Source organism: Oncorhynchus gorbuscha, linkage group LG14 (assembly GCF_021184085.1).
Source record: "Oncorhynchus gorbuscha isolate QuinsamMale2020 ecotype Even-year linkage group LG14, OgorEven_v1.0, whole genome shotgun sequence".
NCBI lineage: Eukaryota > Metazoa > Chordata > Actinopteri > Salmoniformes > Salmonidae > Oncorhynchus > Oncorhynchus gorbuscha.
Window position 1 is genome coordinate 8,647,245 of NC_060186.1, and position 27,987 is coordinate 8,675,231.

A 27,987-nucleotide genomic window follows, 5' to 3' on the forward strand; every position below is an offset into this window, starting at 1 on the left:
GACCAACAGAGGGACCAACAGAGAGAACAACAGAGGGACCAACAGAGGGACCAACAGAGGGACCAACAGAGGGACCAACAGAGGGACCAACAGAGGGACCAACAGAGAGACCAACAGAGGGACCAACAGAGGGACCAACAGAGGGACGAACGGAGCCTGAGAATTCACCGGGACATACAGGGTCTGTGGAGGAGAGTATTAATAAAAGCTCTCAGTCCTCCACCATCACCTCTTGGACTGAAGGTCACCCGAGCTCCACTGAGATAAGAACAGTAACAAACCCACAGACTGTCACTCCTAACAAGAACACACAACCAAACACCCAAGATATCTTAGATTCTATAACCGCTGTCTTAGATTCCATATCCTCTATTTATATGTCACAGGGGGTTGATATATCCTCCGATAGTCTCACCAGCACAAACATACTGCCACAGACAATAACACACCAAACGGCAGAAACGGCCCAAATGCCAAAGCACAGTTGGAGTGTCACCACTAAGTCTTTCCCCAAGGAAACGAAGATCCAAGATGAACTAGTTCCCCAGAGTGACCCTCTCACAGCCTCTGTCCCACACCTAACGTCCCCACAAACTACAGTCCCCACAACCCTGGTCACAACTCCACCAAGGATCACCGTCAACCCAACACAGGTAGAAACCACACTGACCAAACAACCCTTTGACTCTGGCACCCCACCCACGTCCCCACAGACCAGGGTCACCACAAGACGTCTGGCCTCGACCGTAAGCACTATTGGAACAAAAGAGGCCCCGGTCACCGAAACTCAGCCCAGTCAGAGTTCACCAGACCTGGGTGTTTCCGAGGCCAAAGCAGGGCCTGTGGAGGAACGACTGGGAGCAAACACCACCACCAGGACAGACGATAGAACACTAAGGGTTAACTCACCAACACCCAGAGGTAAGTCTCCAACACATCAACAGACATATTGATTTAGTATTAGTGATGGGCAGGCCAAATAACAATCAATGGATGTGATCAATCATTCAAACCAAATGGGGGTCTTCAGTCTGTTGAAGAAAAAGGCTGAAGAAAGTGAATGATGGATGGCATCTCTGAAATGACAGCCATGAGTCGCCACAAACCTCTCTCTAGCTAATATAGCCCAAGTCCCAGTTCACATACTTACATCTCTATTGCATCTTTATTATTCTCCTTCCTTGAGATAATCACTTGGTGAACGAACAGTAGTGGGAACCACACTGTCCCCTATCATGTTCCTATCATGTCCCTATCATGTTCCTATCATGTCCCTATCATGTCCCTATCATGTCCCTATCATGTCCCTATCATGTCCCTATCATGTTCCTATCATGTCCCTATCATGTCCCTATCATGTCCCTATCATGTTCCTATCATGTCCCTATCATGTCCCTATCATGTCCCTATCATGTCCCTATCATGTCCCTATCATGTCCCTATCATGTCCCTATCATGTTCCTATCATGTTCCTATCATGTCCCTATCATGTCCCTATCATGTCCCTATCATGTCCCTATCATGTCCCTATCATACATGATCACTCCAAGGTAAGGAAGATCGGAAGGAAAGAAAGACGCAATTCCACCACTTTAGAACAGACCCTAAAAATGATGCAGTGGTTGTTTTATTTTTTATAAGCAGATGATATTGGAACGCTCCACTGTGCCTGAAGGGGTGGGGGAGGAGAGAGAGGTACTGTAGTGTGTGTGGGGGGGGGGGGTAGTTAGTATCACTTTCACATGACATTGAGCGAGTACCCGTAGCCCGGCGCCAACCCCCACCGCCACTGTAGTGACGCTGGCTCTGTCTGGAGTCTGTATTCATAGTAAACCTCAGGAAGCCCCTCCCCCCGTATAGGCGCATCAATCATAGGAGGGTCAAAGGTCAGGTGATACAATGAGGAGACGATTATGGCCAACCAGAAGGCATTGTCACAGGAGAATGGTACAGGGGCCTACTATTGCATATATCTATGCACTGGAATGTATGCAATTATCATCATTATTACACATTTCTGTCACTCAGCACACCATTACTGGAAGCCAACTACGTATGATAGAGAGCATAAGCATATCGTTGGTGCATAAACCCCGTAACGCCTTTTAATGTTGCCACTTGACATGCCATCAGTCGGTCCCTCCAGGATTCCCCGATCGCAAATGTTTTGGAAAAATCAACAGTTCTCTGCATATAATGCAAGGGCTTGCAAATTTGACCCAATCACTGCACTCCTTTCGCATTAAAACAGTCGAATCATCGCAATATTATCGCATAACACTGACCCATCGCCGCAGTACAAAAAGAAGGCACACAATTTCAACCAATCACCACCCGTACACTTACTGCATAATATGGTTCAATCAACCGACACGTCAACAAACATTTTCCCTCCTCAGCTCTGTGTCACAATAAATTAGACAGAATGTGAAGAATGTCAGAGTTGCTGCAGCTAAATCAAGCACCTTAGCCTGCAAATATCAGCAACAATCCTGAGAGACTGATTATCTTTGATGAATATACGGATGAGCGATAGTGAGAAGAATAGTTTATTTTGTTGTGTTTACTGCAACGCAGCACACTGTGTTGTGTCTGGGCATGAGCACAACTTTGGAGGAGATTCCCATTGGCAGCATTCGTTTCGTCCGTTATGTCTAGGGATAGCTGTGGTAGTACGCAGTCTGTTAAGTATTTGTATGTGTTCTAATTTTGAATCAGTACACTGATGCATTGTTTTGTTATATCTAGGTGTCCTATGTGTGAAATATAGTGTGTTGTGTGTTGTGTTGTATTATGACTGTGTTGTGTTGTATTATGACTGTGTTGTGTTGTGTTGTATTATGACTGTGTTGTGTTGTATTATGACTGTGTTGTGTTGTATTATGACTGTGTTGTGTTGTATTATGACTGTGTTGTGTTGTATTATGACTGTGTTGTGTTGTATTATGACTGTGTTGTGTTGTATTATGACTGTGTTGTGTTGTGTGTTGTGTTGTATTATGACTGTGTTGTGTTGTATTATGACTGTGTTATGTTGTATTATGACTGTGTTGTGTTGTATTATGACTGTGTTGTGTTGTATTATGAAAGTGTTGTGTTGTATTATGACTGTGTTGTGTTGTATTATGACTGTGTTGTGTTGTATTATGAAAGTGTTGTGTTGTATTATGACTGTGTTGTGTTGTGTGTTGTGTTGTATTATGACTGTGTTGTGTTGTATTATGACTGTGTTGTGTTGTATTATGACTGTGTTATGTTGTATTATGACTGTGTTGTGTTGTATTATGACTGTGTTGTGTTGTATTATGACTGTGTTGTGTTGTGTTGTGTTGTATTATGACTGTGTTATGTTGTATTATGACTGTGTTGTGTTGTATTATGAAAGTGTTGTGTTGTATTATGACTGTGTTGTGTTGTATTATGAAAGTGTTGTGTTGTATTATGACTGTGTTGTGTTGTATTATGACTGTGTTGTGTTGTGTGTTGTGTTGTATTATGACTGTGTTATGTTGTATTATGAAAGTGTTGTGTTGTATTATGACTGTGTTGTGTTGTGTGTTGTGTTGTATTATGACTGTGTTGTGTTGTATTATGACTGTGTTGTGTTTGTATTATGACTGTGTTGTGTTGTGTTGTGTTGTATTATGACTGTGTTGTGTTGTGTTGTTTGTATTATGACAGTGTTGTTTTGTATTATGACTGTGTTGTGTTGTATTATGACAGTGTTGTTTTGTATTATGACTGTGTTGTGTTGTATTATGACTGTGTTGTGTTGTGTTGTATTATGACTGTGTTGTGTTGTGTTGTATTATGACTGTGTTGTGTTGTATTATGACTGTGTTGTGTTGTATTATGACTGTGTTGTTTTGTATTATGACTGTGTTGTGTTGTATTATGACTGTGTTGTGTTGTGTTGTATTATGGCTGTGTTGTGTTGTATTATGACTGTGTTGTTTTGTATTATGACTGTGTTGTGTTGTATTATGACTGTGTTGTGTTGTGTTGTATTATGACTGTGTTGTGTTGTATTATGACTGTGTTGTGTTGTATTATGACTGTGTTGTGTTGTATTATGACTGTGTTGTGTAGTGTTGTATTATGACTGTGTTGTGTTGTATTATGACTGTGTTGTGTTGTATTATGACTGTGTTGTGTTGTATTATGACTGTGTTGTGTTGTATTATGACTGTGTTGTGTTGTATTATGACTGTGTTGTGTTGTATTATGACTGTGTTCTGTTGTATTATGACTGTGTTGTGTTGTATTATGACTGTGTTGTGATGTATTATGACTGTGTTGTGTTGTGTTGTATTATGACTGTGTTGTGTTGTATTATGACAGTGTTGTTTTGTATTATGACTGTGTTGTGTTGTATTATGACAGTGTTGTTTTGTATTATGACTGTGTTGTATTGTATTATGACTGTGTTGTGTTGTGTTGTATTATGACTGTGTTGTATTGTATTATGACTGTGTTGTGTTGTATTATGACAGTGTTGTTTTGTATTATGACTGTGATGTGTTGTATTATGACTGTGATGTGTTGTATTATGACTGTGTTGTATTGTATTATGACTGTGTTGTGTTGTGTTGTATTATGACAGTGTTGTGTTGTATTATGACTGTGTTGTATTGTATTATGACTGTGTTGTGTTGTGTTGTATTATGACTGTGTTGTATTGTATTATGACTGTGTTGTGTTGTGTTGTATTATGACAGTGTTGTGTTGTATTATGACTGTGTTGTATTGTATTATGACTGTGTTGTGTTGTGTTGTATTATGACAGTGTTGTGTTGTATTATGACTGTGATGTGTTGTATTATGACTGTGTTGTATTGTATTATGACTGTGTTGTGTTGTGTTGTATTATGACAGTGTTGTTTTGTATTATGACTGTGATGTGTTGTATTATGACTGTGTTGTGTTGTGTTGAATTATGACTGTGTTGTGTTGTGTTGTATTATGACTGTGTTGTGTTGTATTATGACTGTGTTGTGTTGTATTATTGTGTTGTATTTATGACTGTGTTGTGTGTTGTATTATGTGTTGTGTTGTATTTGTGTTGTATTATGACTGTGTTGTGTTGTATTATGACTGTGTTGTGTTGTATTATGACTGTGTTGTGTTGTATTGTATTATGACTGTGTTGTATTGTATTATGACTGTGTTGTGTTGTGTTGTATTATGACAGTGTTGTGTTGTATTATGACTGTGTTGTATTGTATTATGACTGTGTTGTGTTGTGTTGTATTATGACAGTGTTGTGTTGTATTATGACTGTGATGTGTTGTATTATGACTGTGATGTGTTGTGTTGAATTATGACTGTGTTGTGTTGTGTTGTATTATGACTGTGTTGTGTTGTATTATGACTGTGTTGTGTTGTATTATGACTGTGTTGTGTTGTTGTATTATGACTGTGTTGTTGTATTATGACTGTGTTGTGTTGTGTTGTATTATGACTGTGATTTGTTGTGTTGAATTATGACTGTGTTGTGTTGTGTTGTATTATGACTGTGTTGTGTTGTATTATGACTGTGTTGTGTTGTATTATGACTGTGTTGTGTTGTGTGTTGTGTTGTATTATGACTGTGTTGTGTTGTATTATGACTGTGTTGTGTTGTATTATGACTGTGTTGTGTTGTATTATGACTGTGTTGTGTTGTATTATGACTGTGTTATGTTGTATTATGACTGTGTTATGTTGTATTAAATCAAATCAAATCTAATTTAATTTGTCACATACACATGGTTAGCAGATGTTAATGCGAGTGTAGCGAAATGCTTGTGCTTCTAGTTCCGACAATGCAGTAATAACAAACAAGTAACCTAACTAACAATTCCAAAACTACTGTCTTATACACAGTGTAAGGGGATAAAGAATATGTACATAAGGATATATGAATGAGTGATGGTACAGAGCAGCATACAGTAGATGGTATCGAGTACAGTATATACATATGTGATGTGTATGTAGACAAAGTAAACAAAGTGGCATAGTTAAAGTGGCTAGTGATACATGTATTACATAAGGATGCAGTCGATGATGTAGAGTACAGTATATACGTATGCATATGGGATGAATAATGTAGGGTAAGTAACATTATATAAGGTAGCATTGTTTAAAGTGGCTAGTGATATATTTACATCATTTCCCATCAATTCCCATTATTAGAGTGGCTGGAGTTGGGTCAGTGTCAATGACAGTGTGTTGGCAGCAGCCACTCAATGTTAGTGGTGGCTGTTTAACAGTCTGATGGTCTTGAGATAGAAGCTGTTTTTCAGTCTCTCGGTCCCAGCTTTGGTGCACCTGTACTGACCTCGCCTTCTGGATGATAGCGGGGTGAACAGGCAGTGGCTCGGGTGGTTGATGTCCTTGATGATCTTTATGGCCTTCCTGTAACATCGGGTGGTGTAGGTGTCCTGGAGGGCAGGTAGTTTGACTGTGTTGTGTTGTATTATGACTGTGTTGTGTTGTATTATGACTGTGTTGTGTTGTATTATGACTGTGTTGTGTTGTATTATGACTGTGTTGTGCTCCGGCCCGGTTTCTGCACGGTGTGACAGACAGTGTGCAGATAAAGTCAACCGGTTGGATGGAAAGTACAAAAAGGTTCTTCGGCTGTCCCCATAGGAGAAAAACCATTTTTGGTTTCAGGTAGAATCCTCTGTGGAAAGGGTTCTAAATAGAACCCAAAATGGTTCTACCTAGATCCAAAAAGGGTTCCTCAAAGGGTTATCCTATTAAGACAGCCGAAAAAGGTTTTAAATAGCACCTTATTTTGTTCTAAGAGTGTAGGAGGGAATACTCTGTGGTCTGTATCAGTATTCCAACAGCAAACCCCAATCCTATGGGACCATCCGCTCCTTTCTCCTCCACATCCCCTGTTCATGGATGCTGAACATGCGCCTCGTCATTTAGGCTCCCCCTCTCCCTGTCTACCCTCCCTCCCTCCCCCTCCCTCCCTCCCTCCCTCCCTCCCTCCCTCCCTCCCTCCCTCCCTCCTCCTGTAGGGGTGGTTGTGGAGGGCTAAAATGTCTCTGTAAGGATGATGCTGGTGATTATCAAAGCAGGGATGAAAACTGGGGAGGGAGAGAACTCTGCTATTTCCTTCTGTTCCAGTGCAGATACAATCTATGCATCTGTCTTGTGCAGAATCCTGCAGCGACAAAACAAGTGAAGCTCCTACGTCGCCAAACACCCCCAGCGGAGACTCAAATGTGAAAAGAGTGCAGGACACTCGGTACTATAATACATTTCAATGTTGAAGACGTGCAAAACATAACCAAAACCAATGAGCTTCCATTGATTCAGAATACGCTTGTTGTGTCACCTTCGTCCTTGACGTGTCTGTGTGTGTGTGTACGGTAACACTATGCCAATCTCATCCCTTTCAAAGACAAACTCCAGCTGCAGAGAGCAAAGCAAGGTCAATGAGATAAGAGGGAAGTGGAGGAGGGGGTAAAGAAAGGCTTGAGTAAAGGAGAAGAAGGAGGGTTGTGGCTGAGGAGGTGTGGGGGATGATAAATTAGTCTCTTTAAACCCATCGCGGCAATGCTTTAGATCCCCATCTCCACTCATTTCCCCCCCAAACAGATTACCCCTTTACCTTTACCTGTCCCTACATTACCATTATCATCAACACTAATGGGGGGTGGCAAGACTAAATAATACACACTCCATATGATACAGTGGCACTGTAGATACCATACAACACAGCCGTAGGATTTATAGCAGAACCAATCAATTATTATACTTTTTTTACCCCTTTTTCTCCATAATTTCCTGGTATCCCAATTGATAATGTCGTGTCTTTGGCTATGCCGGATTAAGTGATATGACATGCTATTCTATAAAATTCTTTCTCTGTAATTAATATTACCTGATTGAGCTAATCATTTAAATGTAATGAACTAGAGAGTCGGGGCACCACAAAATAATATGTATAGAGCTGTTATCTTCCGAATAAACTCTGAAAGACCTAGTAATATTTTACATCAATAGCAGTCAATATTAATCGTTACTTCCTGGTTATCTTCATGAACCCTGGCTAACAAGTTAAATCAGCAATACAAAATTGGGTTTAATTATTTATTTACTAAATACCTAACTAATCACATAGAATTACATATACAAAGAATGAATCATACCTTGATTACAAATTACGTCATAAAGGAAAACGTCCCTAGCGGGCGGAACAGATATGACAGCTGGTTACACAAAAGAAAAGGAGCTGGGTTTGAGTGAAAGAGCGGGAAGACTGAGGGACACAGGGAGAAGCTGTGCTATTGTAAATACAGTATCTTATGCATTCTAAATTACCACCCATTTGGAAAAGTCAAATGCAATAAATATTTACTCTGAGCTGCGCTTCGGTAGGTTGGTGGAAGGCCGTGTTGCCAAACCGAGTCCTTTGAAGAATGTCTCTGGTGGTCAATTGGATACGTTGTAGTAACGTCGTTGTGTGGTAGATGGAATACTCTGTCTGTTCTTTCCTAGCCCGCGTTTGCAGCTGATGTTGCTCACTCAAAGGCTAGGATATGTCACTTCCTTAGTGAATAAGAGTTCAAAGTTCATATCATTCGCAACCAAAGCTCATGCTTTGTTCTATAGTTGACATGTTAGTCCTTTTAACGCAGAGGCTGCAGACCTCACGCACTTGGAACAGGAGGTTACATTTTCGTCAAGGCTTTATATAGTGGAGCGAGACAGTAAGCCTGTTTGTGTTTCTACATTGAAGCACAGCAGCTCGGGGGAAATTACTTGAACCTAGCGTTAGACCCGACATCGTCGGCTAACATGCCACCACTGTGTTACCACGGTAACCCTGATTAGCCGTTGCCATCCTGTGCATCGCTAGGCTCATGTGTTTGTTTGGTCCAAAATGTAAATTCAGGGAGTAGACTGTTGATCAGGCAAACACACACACACATTTCATCACCCAAGGTTACTACTAATACTCATTGAAATATACATTTAGAGAATGCAACGTATTCCCATTAGTATGAAGTCTACAAAACTAACCCAATAAGCCTGTGCACAGTGATGCAATATTCTGATTGCATTGAGCAAGAGTGGGAAGGGCAGGAAATTGGAGGATGAGGTATTGTAGCTATATCCAGTTTTAATGAAAACTAATATGACTGTCTGTCTCTCTTCACCCTCCTATCCTACCGGCTTCTATTTCTCATCACTCTAAGCTCCATATGTGTGTGTGTGTGTGTGTGTGTGTGTGTGTGTGTGTGTGTGTGTGTGTGTGTGTGTGTGTGTGTGTGTGTGTGTGTGTGTGTGTGTGTGTGTGTGTGTGTGTGTGTGTGTGTGTGTGTGTGTGTGTGTGTGTGTGTGTGTGTGTGTGTGTGTGTGTGTGTGTGTGTGTGTGTGTGTGTGTGACAGTGATGGAGATGTGCATGCTGGCAGAAGTGAGAGCAGAATTATACTGCCTGATCAACCACTGGATAAATCCCATCACAATGATCTCACGCCTTGTTTCTAATACAAAATGAAATGAAACACACACTTCCCCATCAGGAAGCTCTTGGGTACAGTATGTTGTGGTGGACTTTAATTACAAGTGCTTCACAGGAACCTGGTAAAATGATGTTTGTTGTGTAACTAGTCACTGAATGGCTCTGAATTCACATGCAGTCAAAGCTATAACCTCTTTTGGAGCTAGTGCTCTAGTGTAGTGTTCTAGTATAGTGCTCTAGTATAGTGCTCTAGTATAGTGTTCTAGTGTAGTGTTCTAGTATAGTGCTCTAGTATAGTGCTCTACTATCCTGATGTCGGCAGCAGATGAAAGTTGTATTCACAGCATTGCTAACTTAGCTAACTTAACTTAGCTAGAAAACAAGTTATATTAAGTGGCTAGCTAACAATATCATAATTTGGTGGCTAATCAGACAGAGCTAACTAATCAGCTGAGCTAGAAAACAAAATAACAAAAGTATAAATTTGGATTTGAAAAATACTCCACCAACTGGCTCTGCATTTCAGGAATCACAGTAGCAAGTAGGATACTCCTGGTCCACTGTTCAGTTAGTGGACTCACAGCACAGACCTATGCCAAACCTAAGGATGTGCACTTACTTGTGTGTAGTGGGAGTACCAGCCCCTCATTAACTGTCCCCCTCTCGCTTTGTGCAGACCCCAGTCTGTCAGGGAATGGGTGGGCCCTGCTTTAGACCCCAGTCTGTCAGGGAATGGGTGGGCCCTGCTTTAGACCCCAGTCTGTCAGGGAATGGGTGGTCTCTGCTTTAGACCCCAGTCTGTCAGGGAATGGGTGGGCCCTGCTTTAGACCCCAGTCTGTCAGGGAATGGGTGGGCTCTGCTTTAGACCCCAGTCTGTCAGGGAATGGGTGGGCTCTGCTTTAGACCCCAGTCTGTCAGGGAATGGGTGGGCCCTGCTTTAGACCCCAGTCTGTCAGGGAATGCGTGGGCTCTGCTTTAGACCCCAGTCTGTCAGGGAATGGGTGGGCCCTGCTTTAGACCCCAGTCTGTCAGGGAATGGGTGGGCCCTGCTATAGAGCCCAGTCTGTCAGGGAATGGGTGGGCTCTGCTTTAGACCCCAGTCTGTCAGGGAATGGGTGGTCTCTGCTTTAGACCCCAGTCTGTCAGGGAATGGGTGGGCTCTGCTTTAGACCCCAGTCTGTCAGGGAATGGGTGGTCTCTGCTTTAGACCCCAGTCTGTCAGGGAATGGGTGGTCTCTGCTTTAGACCCCAGTCTGTCAGGGAATGGGTGGGCTCTGCTTTAGACCCCAGTCTGTCAGGGAATGGGTGGGCTCTGCTTTAGACTCCAGTCTGTCAGGGAATGGGTGGGCTCTGCTTTAGACCCCAGTCTGTCAGGGAATGGGTGGGCTCTGCTTTAGACCCCAGTCTGTCAGGGAATGGGTGGGCTCTGCTTTAGACCCCAGTCTGTCAGGGAATGGGTAGGCTCTGCTTTAGACCCCAGTCTGTCAGGGAATGGGTGGGCTCTGCTTTAGACCCCAGTCTGTCAGGGAATGGGTGGGCTCTGCTTTAGACCCCAGTCTGTCAGGGAATGGGTGGGCTCTGCTTTAGACCCCAGTCTGTCAGGGAATGGGTGGGCTCTGCTTTAGACCTGTCTGTCAGGGAATGGGTGGGCTCTGCTTTAGACCCCAGTCTGTCAGGGAATGGGTAGGCTCTGCTTTAGACCCCAGTCTGTCAGGGAATGGGTGGGCTCTGCTTTAGACCCCAGTCTGTCAGGGAATGGGTGGGCTCTGCTTTAGACCCCAGTCTGTCAGGGAATGGGTGGGCTCTGCTTTAGACCCCAGTCTGTCAGGGAATGGGTGGGCTCTGCTTTAGACCCCAGTCTATCAGGGAATGGGTGGGCCCTGCTTTAGACCCCAGTCTGTCAGGGAATGGGTGGTCTCTGCTTTAGACTCCAGTCTGTCAGGGAATGGGTGGGCTCTGCTTTAGACTCCAGTCTGTCAGGGAATGGGTGGGCTCTGCTTTAGACTCCAGTCTGTCAGGGAATGGGTAGGCTCTGCTTTAGACCCCAGTCTGTCAGGGAATGGGTGGGCTCTGCTTTAGACCCCAGTCTGTCAGGGAATGGGTGGTCTCTGCTTTAGACTCCAGTCTGTCAGGGAATGGGTGGGCTCTGCTTTAGACTCCAGTCTGTCAGGGAATGGGTGGGCTCTGCTTTAGACTCCAGTCTGTCAGGGAATGGGTGGGCTCTGCTTTAGACCCCAGTCTGTCAGGGAATGGGTGGGCTCTGCTTTAGACCCCAGGCTGTCAGGGAATGGGTGGGCTCTGCTTTAGACCCCAGTCTGTCAGGGAATGGGTGGGCTCTGCTTTAGAACCCAGTCTGTCAGGGAATGGGTGGGCTCTGCTTTAGACCCCAGTCTGTCAGGGAATGGGTGGGCTCTGCTTTAGAACCCAGTCTGTCAGGGAATGGGTGGGCTCTGCTTTAGAACCCAGTCTGTCAGGGAATGGGTGGGCTCTGCTTTAGACCTGTCTATCAGGGAATGGGTGGGCTCTGCTTTAGACCCCAGTCTGTCAGGGAATGGGTGGGCTCTGCTTTAGACCCCAGTCTGTCAGGGAATGGGTGGGCTCTGCTTTAGACTCCAGTCTGTCAGGGAATGGGTGGGCCCTGCTTTAGACTCCAGTCTGTCAGGGAATGGGTGGGCTCTGCTTTAGACTCCAGTCTGTCAGGGAATGGGTGGGCTCTGCTTTAGACCCCAGTCTATCAGGGAATGGGTGGGCTCTGCTTTAGACCAGTCTATCAGGGAATGGGTGGGCCCTGCTTTAGACCTGTCTATCAGGGAATGGGTGGGCTCTGCTTTAGACCTGTCTATCAGGGAATGGGTGGGCTCTGCTTTAGACCTGTCTATCAGGGAATGGGTGGTCTCTGCTTTAGACCCCAGTCTGTCAGGGAATGGGTGGGCTCTGCTTTAGACTCCAGTCTGTCAGGGAATGGGTGGGCTCTGCTTTAGACCCCAGTCTGTCAGGGAATGGGTGGTCTCTGCTTTAGACTCCAGTCTGTCAGGGAATGGGTGGTCTCTGCTTTAGACCCCAGTCTGTCAGGGAATGGGTGGGCTCTGCTTTAGACCCCAGTCTGTCAGGGAATGGGTGGTCTCTGCTTTAGACCCCAGTCTGTCAGGGAATGGGTGGGCCCTGCGTTACAACCCAGTCTGTCAGGGAATGGGTAGGCTCTGCTTTAGACTCCAGTCTGTCAGGGAATGGCTGGGCTCTGCTTTGGACTCAAGTCTGTCAGGGAATGGGTGGGCCCTGCGTTAGAACCCAGTCTGTCAGGGAATGGGTGGGCCCTGCGTTAGAACCCAGTCTGTCAGGGAATGGGCCTTTAGCCCAAGAGGTTTAGAATCGAGGACTGGCGATGGATTAAGAATTAAGAGTTTGGGTTGTGGTACGCTGATACTAGATCAGTGCTTAAGATGCATCGAGAGGAGAGAAGAGAGAGGAGAGAGGGAGGGAGCGAGCGCATTGGTGAGAATGAGAGAGATGGCTTTAGAATAAGGGAGTCTGTTCTGTTCAGTCTGTTCAGTGCTTTGACTTGAGATAAATGGAAATTGTTTGCCGTTGTTTTTCCCTTGTTACATCTGTAAGATGGATGATGTGGCAGAGACATTGATGTCAGGACAGGATGCATATCCACACACACACACACACACGCACACACACACACACACACACACACACACACACAGAGGAAGAAGTCAATCTGATTAGACTACACAGGCCCGACTACTGGACCACGGATGGCTGGCTACGGCTAAACGGATGAGAGAAGGATGCATTTGACATATCTGGGTTATGAAACCTTCCTCCCATTCTGCCATCCCCATCTCTCAACTGCCTTCTGCCATCCCCATCTCTCAACTGCCTTCTGCCATCCCCATCTCTCAACTGCCTTCTGCCATCCCCATCTCTCAACTGCCTTCTGCCATCCCCATCTCTCAACTGCCTTCTGCCATCCCCATCTCTCAACTGCCTTCTGCCATCCCCATCTCTCAACTGCCTTCTGCCATCCCCATCTCTCAACTGCCTTCCAAGACACGCCAGTTCAGGAATGAACTGTGCCATTTTCTCTCAGTGACCTGGAGATTACAGAGTATTCCCGTAATCTGTGTTGCTCTAACGATCTCAGAGCGGTCGTGATTCAAGTCATGTGCAGTACTTTACTCTACAGTATGTTGTTTTTATTGTCTCGGAGGTTGAATTGCGTAACTCTATCTCCTCAGTGGTTCCTGATGAGGAGTGGCACGATGGGGATGAAGATGGGGTGGATCCTGTACCGAGGACACCACAGGAATGAGTTAGTCCTTTACATTTCAAAAACTAAAAGCATTGTATTCGGGACAAATCATTCACTAAACCCTAAACCTCAACTAAATCTTGTAATAAATCATGTGGAAATTGAGCAAGTTGAGGTGACTAAACTGCTTGGAGTAACTCTGGATTGTAAACTATCATGGTCAAAACAGATTGATACAGCAGTAGCTAAGATGGGGAGAAGTCTGGCCGTTATAAAGCGCTGCTCTACTTTCTTAACAACACGATCAACAAGGCAGGTCCTACAGGCCCTAGTTTGGTCGACCTGGACTACTGTTCAGTCGTGTGGTCAGGTGCCACAAAGAGGGACTTTGGAAAATTACAATTGGAACAGGGCAGCACGGATGGCCCTCAGAACAGGGCAGCACGGATGGCCCTCAGAACAGGGCAGCACGGATGGCCCTCAGAACAGGGCAGCACGGCTGGCCCTCAGAACAGGGCAGCACGGCTGGCCCTCAGAACAGGGCAGCACGGCTGGCCCTCAGAACAGGGCAGCACGGCTGGCCCTCAGAACAGGGCAGCACGGCTGGCCCTTGGATGTACACAGAGAGCAAACATTAATGATATGCATGTCCATCTCTCATGGCTCAAAGTGGAGGACAGACTTTATCACTACTTTGTTAGATGTATTGACATGTTGAAAACACAGAGCTGTCTGTTCAAACGACTAGCACACAGCTCAGACATCTATGCACAAGACATGACACCACAGGTCTCTTTACAGTCCCCAAGTCCAGAACAGACTATGGGAGGCGCACAGTATTACATGGAGCCATGACTACATGGAACTCTTTTCCACATCAGGTAACTAAAGCAGCAGTAGAGTCATACATTTTTGTTTAAACAGATAAAAAGACACCTTATGGAACAGCGGGGACTGTGAAGCAACACAAGCATAGGCACAGACACATGCATACAGACACGGTAACATACGCTCACGTACACATGGATTTTGTGTTGTACATACGTGGTAGTGGAGTAGTGTGTTGTGAAATCTGCTATGAATGTATTGTAATGTTTTAAAAATGGTATAACTGCCTTCATTTTGCTGGACCCAAGGAAGAGTAGCTGCTGCCTTAGCAGGAACTAATGGGGATCCATAATAAACCCCAGGAAGAGTAGCTGCTGCCTTAGCAGGAACTAATGGGGATCCATAATAAACCCCAGGAAGAGTAGCTGCTGCCTTAGCAGGAACTAATGGGGATCCATAATAAACCCCAGGAAGAGTAGCTGCTGCCTTAGCAGGAACTAATGGGGATCCATAATAAACCCCAGGAAGAGTAGCTGTTGTCTTAGCAGGAACTAATGGGGATCCATAATAAACCCCAGGAAGAGTAGCTGCTGCCTTAGCAGGAACTAATGGGGATCCATAATAAACCCCAGGAAGAGTAGCTGCTGCCTTAGCAGGAACTAATGGGGATCCATAATAAACCCCAGGAAGAGTAGCTGCTGCCTTAGCAGGAACTAATGGGGATCCATAATAAACCCCAGGAAGAGTAGCTGCTGCCTTAGCAGGAACTAATGGGGATCCATAATAAACCCCAGGAAGAGTAGCTGCTGCCTTAGCAGGAACTAATGGGGATCCATAATAAACCCCAGGAAGAGTCCATAATAAACCCCAGGAAGAGTAGCTGTTGTCTTAGCAGGAACTAATGGGGATCCATAATAAACCCCAGGAAGAGTAGCTGCTGCCTTAGCAGGAACTAATGGGGATCCATAATAAACCCCAGGAAGAGTAGCTGTTGTCTTAGCAGGAACTAATGGGGATCCATAATAAACCCCAGGAAGAGTAGCTGCTGCCTTAGCAGGAACTAATGGGGATCCATAATAAACCCCAGGAAGAGTAGCTGCTGCCTTAGCAGGAACTAATGGGGATCCATAATAAACCCCAGGAAGAGTAGCTGCTGTCTTAGCAGGAACTAATGGGGATCCATAATAAACCCCAGGAAGAGTAGCTGCTGCCTTAGCAAAGTCAAAGCCACTGATTACAGGTAACTGGATCGCACTTAACATTACACAAACACAAATAAGATACTGGACACACAAAGATACACACGCACACACCCTTAGAAACACACACACACTTGAACACACTATATCACAAGCCCTCCAATCACTCCTCGCTTACTTACTTCCCCAATCTAGCTCAACACACTGTCAGTTTGAAGAGCAAAGCAGCCTATTACTGTTACAATCTGTCTGAGAGTCACAGCAGCCAGGCAGAAACATTTCCCTCAGCCCTTCCTACAGTCTCTAATTGCCTCCAAAGGGAGGTGACTGTTGGTTGGAACCGTGTTGTTGAACATTTACCAGCCGGAGTCAAGCTAAGGACCTCTCTCCCTCTCTTCGTTTGATTAGTAGAAACCGTTTTCAGAAGAACATCTCAGGTAGAGAGGAAGTAGTAACATCTGGTGGATGGTCAGTAAAGATTCATTAATCATGTGATAATTAAGAGGTTCATTTGAAACCCACTTCTCCGCTGCAGATGTAACCCACATTACTGCCCAGAAATAGCAGACCTATTCAGCCAAATAGTAAAAATAGACTAGTTAAATGTGCTACTGCAGATGACGTGACACCACAGAGGCTTGTGTGTGTGAGAGAGAGAATCTGCTGCCTCCTTGTCATGCAAATCAAATATCAAACCAGTCCATAACATGTTCCTATGTAGGACTGTAGCAGGCCAGGGTCTGTTGATGTAAAGGAGTTTTGGGATCAGGGTCTGTTGATAGGACTGTAGCAGGCCAGGGTCTGTTGATGTAAAGGAGTTTTGGGATCATATCAGATCTCTGTGTGTATAACATGTTCCTATGTAGGACTTAGCAGGCCAGGGTCTGTTGATGTAGTTTTGGGGACTGTATATGCTATGTAGCAGGCCAGGGTCTGTTGATGTAAAGGAGTTTTGGGATCATATCAGATCTCTGTGTGTATAACATGTTCCTATGTAGGACTGTAGCAGGCCAGGGTCTGTTGATGTAAAGGAGTTTTGGGATCATATCAGATCCTTCCACATGTTCCTTTTTGCCAGGATCTGTTGATGTAAAAAATATCAGATCCTTCCACTTTTTTGCCACTCCTCTTCAATGTGCATGACAGCTCCTCCGACACTCGTTCCGGCTGAATTGCCTTTCTGAGGACAGTGAAATTGAAAGTGAAGGAAAACAGATGAAAGCTAAATGAAGCCTTGGATTTTCCTGACGCAGGGACAACAGGAGACCAATTAGAAAGATGGAGGGGAGGATGTCAGTGGGAGTTGAGTTCTGCAGTCAGGTGTCAAGGTTTACACTGGGATCCTGGAACAAATAGTCTTTAACTGGGTCCTTTCCTCCTATTTCCTTCATGACCACTGATGTTCTAATTTACCTATCAGTTGATGTGATGAAAATCAATAAAAGGGGGGCATATTAAGAGTATTAAAGGCCCAGTGCTGTCAAAAACGTGATTTACCTGTGTTTTATATATACAGGTAACTGCCAAAATAATGGAAACCCTTGAGTAAATGAAGGTTCTGGTGGCACTGTGGGGTGCATTTTCCTAGCATGGTTTAGGTCCACTCGATCCCTTAGAGGGCAAGGTAAATGTCAATTAATACACAGCCATTCTGAGTGATCACCTTCAACCTATGGTGAATCATGTCTATCCTGATGTGAGTGGAGCCCCCATCCACAGGGCACGAGTGGTCACTGAATGGTTTAATGAGCATGAAAACGATGTAAACCATACGCCATGGCTGTCTTAGTCACCAGATCTCAACCAATGACTGGAACACGTATTGGAGATTCTGGAGCGCCCCCTGAGACAGTGTTTTCCACCACCATCAACAAAACACCAAATGATGGAATTTCTCCTGGGAATTTTCTCCTATAGAGTTCCAGACACTTGTAGAATCTACGCCAACTTGCCAAGGCACATTGAAGGTGTTCAGGTTCAGGTGCCCAACACCCTATTATGACACTTTATGTTGGTGGTTCATTTATTTTGGTAGTTACCTGTATTTAGTGTGAAATTGTGAAAATGCTGATAATGCCGTAATAACGTAAGAGCTGTTTGACAAGACCGGATGTGATTTCTGCCTGTTCAGGTGGGATGGATTTTGGACTGTCTGGCGACAGGCAATATTTAATAATAATTTGGGGGTGCTTATATTTGTCCTGTTACACACAGGTGTATAATGGGAATGTGTTTCTTGCATATCCCAACTCTCCCTGAGACACCCACAGAGAGTGGGGTCATGGCCAGGGTCACGTACAATGCCCCTGAAGCAATTAGAGTTAAGTATCAAGGGCACAGCGACAGACTTTTCTCCTTGTAGGCTCTGGTACTCGAACCAGCGACCTTTCGGTTACTGGCCCAACATTAACCTTGAGGCTACCTGCCGCCCATAGACCAATAACAAAGAGAGTTTTAAACCTCTCTGCCAATAACAGCTAGTTTTGAGGTTCCATATCCCTCCCATAAAGCTTAGGCCCCTCACTCAGACCACTACCATAGTCCAAGCAAAATTCTTGCTTGAGAAATGTGTCTTTGCTAAGTGTCACGTTCTGACCATAATTCTTTTGTGTTTTCTTTGTTTTAGTGTTGGTCAGGACGTGAACTGAGTGGGCATTCTATGTTGTATGTCTAGTTTGTCTGTTTATATGTTTGGCCTGATATGGTTCTCAAGCAGAGGCAGGTGTTAGTCATTGTCTCTGATTGGGAACCATATTTAGGTAGCCTGTTTTATGTTGGGTTGTCTTCTGTCATTGCACTAGATAGGACTGTTTCGGTTTTCACATTTATTATTTTGTAGTGTTCTCGTGTATGGTCTTGATTAAACATGTTGAACTCTAACCACGCTGCATTTTGGTCCTCCTCTCCCTCAGCGGAAGAAAACCGTTACACTAAGAAGCAATTTGTTTATTTTTATTTTTACCATTTTAATTGGAAAAAAATAACAATAAAGTACTTAATTGTTGCCCAGAAATGATTTGATATTGAGATAAAAACAGATGCATTTAAGGCATAACTGCTGAGTTAGGAGACATACATCACCATGGAAACATTAAAATAGTAAAAATTTGTCTGATGTAAGTCAGATACTAATCGCTCAACTTCTGTTGAACTATGGGAACCTTACAGTATGTTCGCAACTCTGGTGTGTTTCAATGGCGATTTAAACAGACGCACAAAAAAAGACAACACTTTGATCCGAGTTGGATCATCGTCGGGTCATCTTTTTCTTGAATACGTTCTTCTGTCCTGCACCTGATGAGTTGGAATTTACTTTTTCTCTATTTTCTAACCCTCTACAAAAAATCTCTGCCCAAGCTATTGTAAAGTAGCTTGTTTTTGATTATGGTGTCTACATATATACATACATAGGCTGTTGGCATTGAATCCGGGCAGTGACATGACATCCATACATGTGACTGACTGTAAACCTGAGGGGTTCGTCACAAGTGGAATGTAGACTATAACTAGGCAGCAACACGCGATGGAACGGACCGGACTTTGCTGTCCCCGTCGCACGGCCACATTCCAACAAGGGCGTAGGGTATCCAGGACGGCGGACTGGCTGGACGCTCCGATGGGCGATTATTTGACCCGAGCGAGACAGGCAGGAACCCTTGGCTCTAGTCCAGAAACCCTAGTCACGTTTTCCACTGTGCCCGCGGGGCAGCTAGGGCATCGCCCAGGAAAGTAAACAAACGGGCGGAACAAGCGACTGGCCTGCCACAACATGACCACCCTTATCTGTGGCAGTTGCCTCGCCTGGCGCTTCCCGTTTGTGTTAAACCCCGCCCACATCTGCCACACTGTGCAGGCAGGGTGTCTAGTATGACAATATTACATCATTATTGTTACGACACTGCTTCTCGTCTCTCCTGTAGTAATAGCCATCTTCAAAAGGAATCTTTTAGTGACAGATAAGCAACATGATTACAATTTAACCACTATCTGTAGGTGTCATCATCATTGATGGTTCCAATGAGTTACTGACTCATACAGGTGGCTGGAAAATAGTGGGCTGAACCAACACTAATATTCTATGGGGGTGCCATGTTATTGCTTTTGGGGAGGGGCAGTGCCCAGAACCCCTGGCTACCAGTGTAATTCTAACCCTGTCAGAACAAATACAATTTATTGTTCATTTCACCCTCCAGATTAGTTGAGTAATAAACTATGTCAGAGGTGTTGGTGTGTTGATTCACCTCAGTGGATTTTAGACGAATACAAGACTGTTGTAACTGCAGTCTGCTATATATTCAGCTGAATGGACACTCATTAAATGTGCGAAACTTAAAGGGAATGTATCAATAGCCATGTTGTGCTAGGGTATACTATATCCTACAGGGGACTAGAGAGAGAGAAACATCATGGAACGATGCACGGAGGAACCTCTTTAATAACCACGTTTCGTTTCTGTCCATTAAAGATTCAGCGGGCCTAATTAAAAAACCCTGCATCAGGGAAAAACAAAGCCTCTTAAAACATTGGCCGTCAGTATTTCACTGCATTAGCGCCATGATTAAAGCCACGGTCGCCCGTCTCGTAACCGTCTGACAGAGGTAAAATAAAAATGGTGACATCGTGCCGCGAGACAGATCGCTCACTCAGGTTTCCCAGATCTTGACGGGTTCGTCATCAACTCACACCGAATCTCGGGAATCGGTGGCTGAGCACGGAATGAAGACTAACCGAGTGCCAAAAGAAGACAATCAGTACTCTGCAGGACAGCGCTGAGGTTTATGTTGAAGACCCTCTTTAAAAGGATCAGCCACACGAGTCAGGCTTTGATAGAAACGTTCAGGAGTCCGTGTTGTGGTTTGGGCTTCCTGATTAGAGTGGAGAGGTTTCTTTGGTCGGTGAATGAGAGGGACCAGCGAGGCTGATGGGAGGTGGAGAATACAGTCTTAATGACAACCTTTCTACAACACACCATGTTAACAGGAAGCACTCTTGCATTAAACTGAGAGAAAAAGGGTTTTGTGTTTCAGCATCCTCAATATGGTTGCAGGGCCACATGTATGCACACCTTACCCAAAGCTGTTCACATTAGAGCTCAATTGAGCCAGGGTTTGCCAGGCAGTCTATTTAGACAGGGAGAGAGAGAGAAGGGGCCATGCGGGAGGAAGAGAGACACACAACGATGGGGTAGAGGTTAAGAGGAAGAGAGAGACACACAACGATGGGGTAGAGGTTATGAGAGGAAGAGAGAGACACACACAACGATGGGGTAGAGGTTATGAGAGGAAGAGAGAGACACACAACGATGGGGTAGAGGTTATAAGAGGAAGAGAGAGACACACACAACGATGGGGTAGAGGTTATGAGAGGAAGAGAGAGACACACACAACGATGGGGTAGAGGTTATGAGAGGAAGAGAGAGACACACACAACGATGGGGTAGAGGTTATGAGAGGAAGAGAGAGACACAACGATGGGGTAGAGGTTATGAGAGGAAGAGAGAGACACACACAACGATGGGGTAGAGGTTATGAGAGGAAGAGAGAGACACACAACGATGGGGTAGAGGTTATAAGAGGAAGAGAGAGACAACGATGGGGTAGAGGTTATGAGAGGAAGAGAGAGACACACACAACGATGGGGTAGAGGTTATGAGAGGAAGAGAGAGACACACACAACGATGGGGTAGAGGTTATGAGAGGAAGAGAGAGACACAACGATGGGGTAGAGGTTATGAGAGGAAGAGAGAGACACACACAACGATGGGGTAGAGGTTATGAGAGGAAGAGAGAGACACACACAACGATGGGGTAGAGGTTATGAGAGGAAGAGAGAGACACACACAACGATGGGGTAGAGGTTATGAGAGGAAGAGAGAGACACACACAACGATGGGGTAGAGGTTATGAGAGGAAGAGAGAGACACACACAACGATGGGGTAGAGGTTATGAGAGGGAGAGAGAGACAACGATGGGGTAGAGGTTATGAGAGGAAGAGAGAGACACACAACGATGGGGTAGAGGTTATGAGAGGAAGAGAGAGACACACACAACGATGGAGTAGAGGTTATGAGAGGAAGAGAGAGACACAACGATGGGATAGAGGTTATGAGAGGAAGAGAGAGACACACACAACGATGGAGTAGAGGTTATGAGAGGAAGAGAGAGACACACACAACGATGGAGTAGAGGTTATGAGAGGAAGAGAGAGACACACACAACGATGGGGTAGAGGTTATGAGAGGAAGAGAGAGACACACAACGATGGAGTAGAGGTTATGAGAGGAAGAGAGAGACACAACGATGGGGTAGAGGTTATGAGAGGAAGAGAGAGACACACAACGATGGAGTAGAGGTTATGAGAGGAAGAGAGAGACACACACAACGATGGGGTAGAGGTTATGAGAGGAAGAGAGAGACACACAACGATGGAGTAGAGGTTATGAGAGGAAGAGAGAGACACAACGATGGGGTAGAGGTTATGAGAGGAAGAGAGAGACACACAACGATGGAGTAGAGGTTATGAGAGGAAGAGAGAGACAACTATGGGGTAGAGGTTATAAGAGGAAGAGAGACACACAACGATGGGGTAGAGGTTATGAGAGGAAGAGAGAGACACAACGATGGGGTAGAGGTTATAAGAGGAAGAGAGACACACAACGATGGGGTAGAGGTTATGAGAGGAAGAGAGAGACACAACGATGGGGTAGAGGTTATAAGAGGAAGAGAGACACACAACGATGGGGTAGAGGTTATGAGAGGAAGAGAGAGACACACACAACGATGGGGTAGAGGTTATGAGAGGAAGAGAGAGACACAACGATGGGGTAGAGGTTATAAGAGGAAGAGAGACACACAACGATGGGGTAGAGGTTATGAGAGGAAGAGAGAGACACACACAACGATGGGGTAGAGGTTATGAGAGGAAGAGAGAGACACAACGATGGGGTAGAGGTTATAAGAGGAAGAGAGACACACAACGATGGGGTAGAGGTTATGAGAGGAAGAGAGACACACAACGATGGGGTAGAGGTTATGAGAGGAAGAGAGAGACACACACAACGATGGGGTAGAGGTTATGAGAGGAAGAGAGAGACACACACAACGATGGGGTAGAGGTTATGAGAGGAAGAGAGAGACAACGATGGGGTAGAGGTTATGAGAGGAAGAGAGAGACACACACAACGATGGGGTAGAGGTTATGAGAGGAAGAGAGAGACACACACAACGATGGGGTAGAGGTTATGAGAGGAAGAGAGAGACAACGATGGGGTAGAGGTTATGAGAGGAAGAGAGACACACAACGATGGGGTAGAGGTTATGAGAGGAAGAGAGACACACAACGATGGAGTAGAGGTTATGAGAGGAAGAGAGAGCGTGTGTGTCAGAGAGAGAGAGAGAGAGAAAAAAAGAAGAATGGTCTTCGAGGGAGGAAACAGGACCAGTATAGAAGAGACGTCACAAACAAAACAGTTCATTATGGATCTGGGACTGAGACGGGGTGGAGAAACAGACAGCTACCATACAACACAATCAGAGGAGCTAGGGTCTCATATATCACTAGAGAAAAGGGACAACTTAAATGTAGAAATACATTACTTAGTTTTGTGGTACAGAAGTTTGTACATAAATTGAGGTTGCATAACAACATGCAATCAATGTACCATCAGACATGATCTATTCTCGTTTATCATCCAAACTGCATTTTAGTACCATACAGACCACATTTTGGGACCATTTGACAAATGCCTGGGTTGCATTATTCAATATTCAAAAGCATCCTTATTTTACTCAAATCCAACCCACAGTCCACTTCACACCACTATCACAGACAGACATTTCACAGAGTCACAAGGTACTCTACATCTAGCAGCTCTGTAACTGCTAGTACCTCGCTGTATACCAGGATATCCTGCTCATTTGTCTCCGTCTCTGTAGCCCAATAAGGAGCCTGGTGGGAGGACGGCTCATAATAATGTCTGGAACGGAGCGAACGGAATTATACCATCCCATTGATTCTGCTCCAGCCTTTACCACGAGCCTGTCCTCCCACATTAAGGTGCCACCAACCTCCTGTAGATTATATCTGATAGGGCTGGGCTTGAATGACTGATGAGGCTGTGTGTCTGTGTCTGGATACAAGATGTAATTCGGCCTGTTTGTGTTTTCACGTCTTCAATAGGAGGAGTGAGGAGAAGCATGGAAATAAATGGGTGCCCGCTGGTCTGTTTGATGTCCTAGCTGATCTGTTTTACTGAAGTGGCATTGATTGAGGATAATTCTTTGGCTAATGGCTATTATGGACGTCATGTAAGATGTTGGCTGCCGAAGTCTGTAAAGCTTTGAAAAGGAAGAGCCTAAAACCGTGCGAGGGAAACTGGCGCTGGTGCCCATCCGTGATGCATTTGTGTGTAATGACTACTAGGTTCACACATCCAAGTCATCTTCCATGCATTGATCTTACCAGTAGCCTTTATAAACATATACGTTTAACAGCGCAGATGAGTCTTGCAGCCAAGCCAGAGTTCTAACATACACTCATGTACAATTTAATAAGGGACACTCCAAGTCTGTCCCAAACCAAGCCACAAACAGCCATTTCCTCCCACGGTGCACTAAATAACATGTATAATACAATCATCGTCAGCCATGTTTGTATGGAAACAACAGATGTTCACTGGCTGCTTATGTCATAGAACGAAGGAACCAGCTCTGTGGTCTTCAGGCCCCACTGATCTGCCCTTTTCTCTTCCCCCTTTCTAGGCCGAGTCCAGTTGGAGGTTACCTCCTTACAGCCTTAGCCCACATGCTTTCACAGACTTGGCCCTCAGCCCACATGCTTTCACAGACTTGGCCCTCAGCCCACATGCTTTCACAGACTTGGCCCTCAGCCCACATGCTTTCACAGACTTGGCCCTCAGCCCACATGCTTTCACAGACTTGGCCCTCAGCCCACATGCTTTCACAGACTTGGCCCTCAACCCACATGCTTTCACAGACTTGGCCCTCAGCCCATTAGTGTCTAGGCTCGAATGTTGAGTAAACGTTGTGTATTCTCATGTGTGCCTGTTTAGGATGGACTCTCTTGGGTGTTGCCCTCTGCTGGTAAATTGTATTACTATGCTGTTATCAGAAAACAGCATCCTGAGGACGATGTGGCTGTGCAGCATTGTGCTGTATAGACGCTGCTGCATATGGCATTGATCTATATTTGGGACGGTCAGATGAACACAGGTGGATTTCACATGTCAAACCTCATGACAAATTGCTTTTTAGGAAGCGATCAACTTTTTATGGAATCGAAATTCTATATTTTCTCAATGTTTTTTTCAGGTAAACTTCCTGATGCTGAAGACTGGCTATCTGACCCAATGGGTAGTGAAGCCACCTACCTCCCAGACTGCAATCAGGAACGTTCGGGAATCTGCAATATCTCCGACACCTGGGCGCCGCTTACCACCTCTGACGTGCTCCCCACCGCCAACACCCCCTCCGCAAACCAATCAAATAACCCCTTCCTGATTCCGTCCCGGCCCATGTTCATATCCCTGCACTCTGATTGGAACAGCGCTATGGCCGCCTGGGGGTTAGCCTGGGATGCACACGTGTACGGTCTGGGCTCCATCTTCGCCATGGTGACCCTGGCCTCGACGCTCAACCTGCTGTGCCTGCCCCTGCGCTGCCCTTCCGGCTGTGGCTACTTCGGCCTGGTCAGCGTCTTCCTCCTGGCTGCAGGGTGTACCAGGGCTTTCTCCCTCCTCTACGATGCCTACGGCCACCAGGACCGGCTGCCCTCCACCGAGGCCTCCCTGCTGCTCTACGAAGCTCCGTTCCCCTGCCTGACTGCAGCCTTCGGCCTGGTCTTCCTGCTCCTCTCTATGCGCTCCAGAATGCAGCTATCCTACTCAGCCTTCCAGAGACCCTGTTTCCTGGCCTGTCTGGTGTTGCTGCACTTCGCAGCAGCTTTTGGTCCTGTAGCCTTGCTGAGGCTCTACCAGAGGAGGACGCCCTTCTGCCTCTTCATCTCGCTCATCTCCAGGGGAACGTTTGTGGCGCTGGTTTCTTTTCTATCGGTCGCCTATTTTGTGTTCTTCTGCTACGTACGGGCGGATTCAAAGCACATTTACCACCTGAATAACACCTCGCCCACGCCAGCTGAGCGATACAACCGCTGTCCATTCGCAGAGAGCAGGGACTGGGACCGTGCGGCTGCGACAGTGTGCCTTTCGGCTCTGTTCTGCCTGGCATGTGCCGGGCTGCAGCTGTACGCCATGCTCCACTCTCTGGGGCTCGCCGGAGGAGCAGATGTGTTCCGCCCCTGGCCTTGGTGGACCTTCCAGCTCAGCTGCAGGGTTTGTGAGGCCGGAGTTTGTCTCACCTTAGCCCTGGTGGTGGCCCAGCCAATCTACTGCTCTGACCACCTTCCCCAGCCTGGAAGCTGCTGGACGGAGCTGCTGGCGATTAAGTCGCCCATTATGCCGGGAACCTACCAGTGGACCCTGAGCCAGCAGGAGAAGCTGGCCATCTGTGACATTGGGCACGGGGAGACAGAGTGCCTGCCCCTCTACACGCTGATGGATGAAAGGCTAGGCAGCAGCTTGAACGGCCTGGACCTCCTGTACCACAGCAACCGGGCCTTGGCTTACAGAGACCTGGACCTGAATTTGGATCTGCCTGGCTCCAGCAAGCCCGAGGACAGGTGTGGTGGAGAGGCGTCCGGGGGTTCCTCCTTCACCAGTGACTCCACGGCTGACCTGCGGCCGCCATCGCCCATCAACCTGCGCCGTAGTATTGATGAGGCGCTCTTCAGCGAGGACCTCTTTCCCATAAGCCTCTTCAGATCGTCCATACCCTTTTGCTGCAGTGACCTGTCACTCAACATCCCCTACTCCACGTCCACCCGGCCCAATGGTGGCCAGGTGCTTCGAGAGACCCTCTCAGCTGACCCAGGCCTGTACCGGACGACCTCCTGCGTGGAGATGCCCCCTCCTCCCCCAAACCATCTACCAAACCGACCTATGGCAGGCAACACCATCCTGGGTGCTCCACCATCTCCCTCCCTGTCCTCCAACTCCTCTTCCCCAGAACGCTGGAGGGGAAGTTCCTCCTCCTGCTGCTTGTACAGACCCTCATTAGGGGGGTCCTTTCTGGTACTCTGTTCCAGCCCAGAGGGACACGCCCAACCCTCATCCCTAGGCGGCAGCTCAAGCCGCATTACAGCCTCCAGCCACCAGGGCTCACACATGCAGAGACACTATCGCACACTGGGGTCAGCCTCACAGGAGAGTCTTGACCTAGAGTCTGAAGCGGACCGGTCCGTACAAGAGGAGTTCATCAATGTCTGCAGACAGATTGATGCGATGAGCATCTGCAGTGAGACAATTGACCTGTAGGCAGAGCTCTCAACAGTCAAGGGCTAAAAATGAGGACTGGACTGAAATAAGGTGTTGTGAAGAAGGATTCAAGATGGTGTCACGATCTGTAAGGAGCCACAAGCGGTTTGATTCATCAGGCTAGCCTTCATTGTCAAGAAAGGTAAAATAGTGCCAAATGTTTGAGTAAATGAACTGAGGGAATGTTTGTGAATGTTGAAAGGAGTCTTTTATGTGCCACAGAATGCCACATGCCAAGGAGAAATTTGTGACATTTTTTTCACATTTCCTATTGGATGATGAAGTTTGATACGTTAATAAAAGTTGCATTTTCCTGTGCATTTCAAGAGGGGCACAGGAAAGCAAAATACATGCTTATTTCAATACATACTGTGATTGAAATAAGCACTTAAACGACTACTGAAAATCTTATTTTAACATACTCTTAACCAGATTGTGAGTGCATACATTCTCATACTTTTTCTTCTCCATACTGGTTCCCTGTGGGCATCAAACCCTGGTGTTGCCAGCACCATGCTCTACCAACTGAGAGCTACACGGGACTGATAAAACAAATGTACTTTACATTTTCATAGAGTAAGATTGTTATTCAATGCCACGTTGTTTCAATTCAGTAAAATATAATTGTGTTGTGAGCCTCTACATGAAGAATAGACATGTTAGAGATGTGCTTTAAGATCCATCCAATAAAGGAAAGCTTGATTTGAACTAAAGGCAACATTGTAGCGGAGCAGCAGTGAACTATACTGGTAGGATTAGCGCCGATACTATTGTGTTTTAACTTCGGACTGACACACAGTACATTTTATATGAGCCGCTTGATATTTTATTAATGTTTAAA

At 45.7% G+C, this 27,987-nt stretch overlaps 1 protein-coding gene across 1 annotated transcript; it reads left to right on the top strand.

Moving 5' to 3' along the window:
* On the top strand, nt 1–27,962 carry LOC123994376 (proline-rich transmembrane protein 4-like). The gene is made up of 2 exons (XM_046296887.1): nt 1–921; nt 25,087–27,962. The coding sequence occupies exons 1-2, from the start codon at nt 378–380 to the stop codon at nt 27,144–27,146; spliced, it is 2,604 nt and encodes an 867-aa protein (XP_046152843.1). The 5' UTR covers nt 1–377; the 3' UTR covers nt 27,147–27,962.
* Nucleotides 27,963–27,987: the final 25 nt, after the last annotated feature.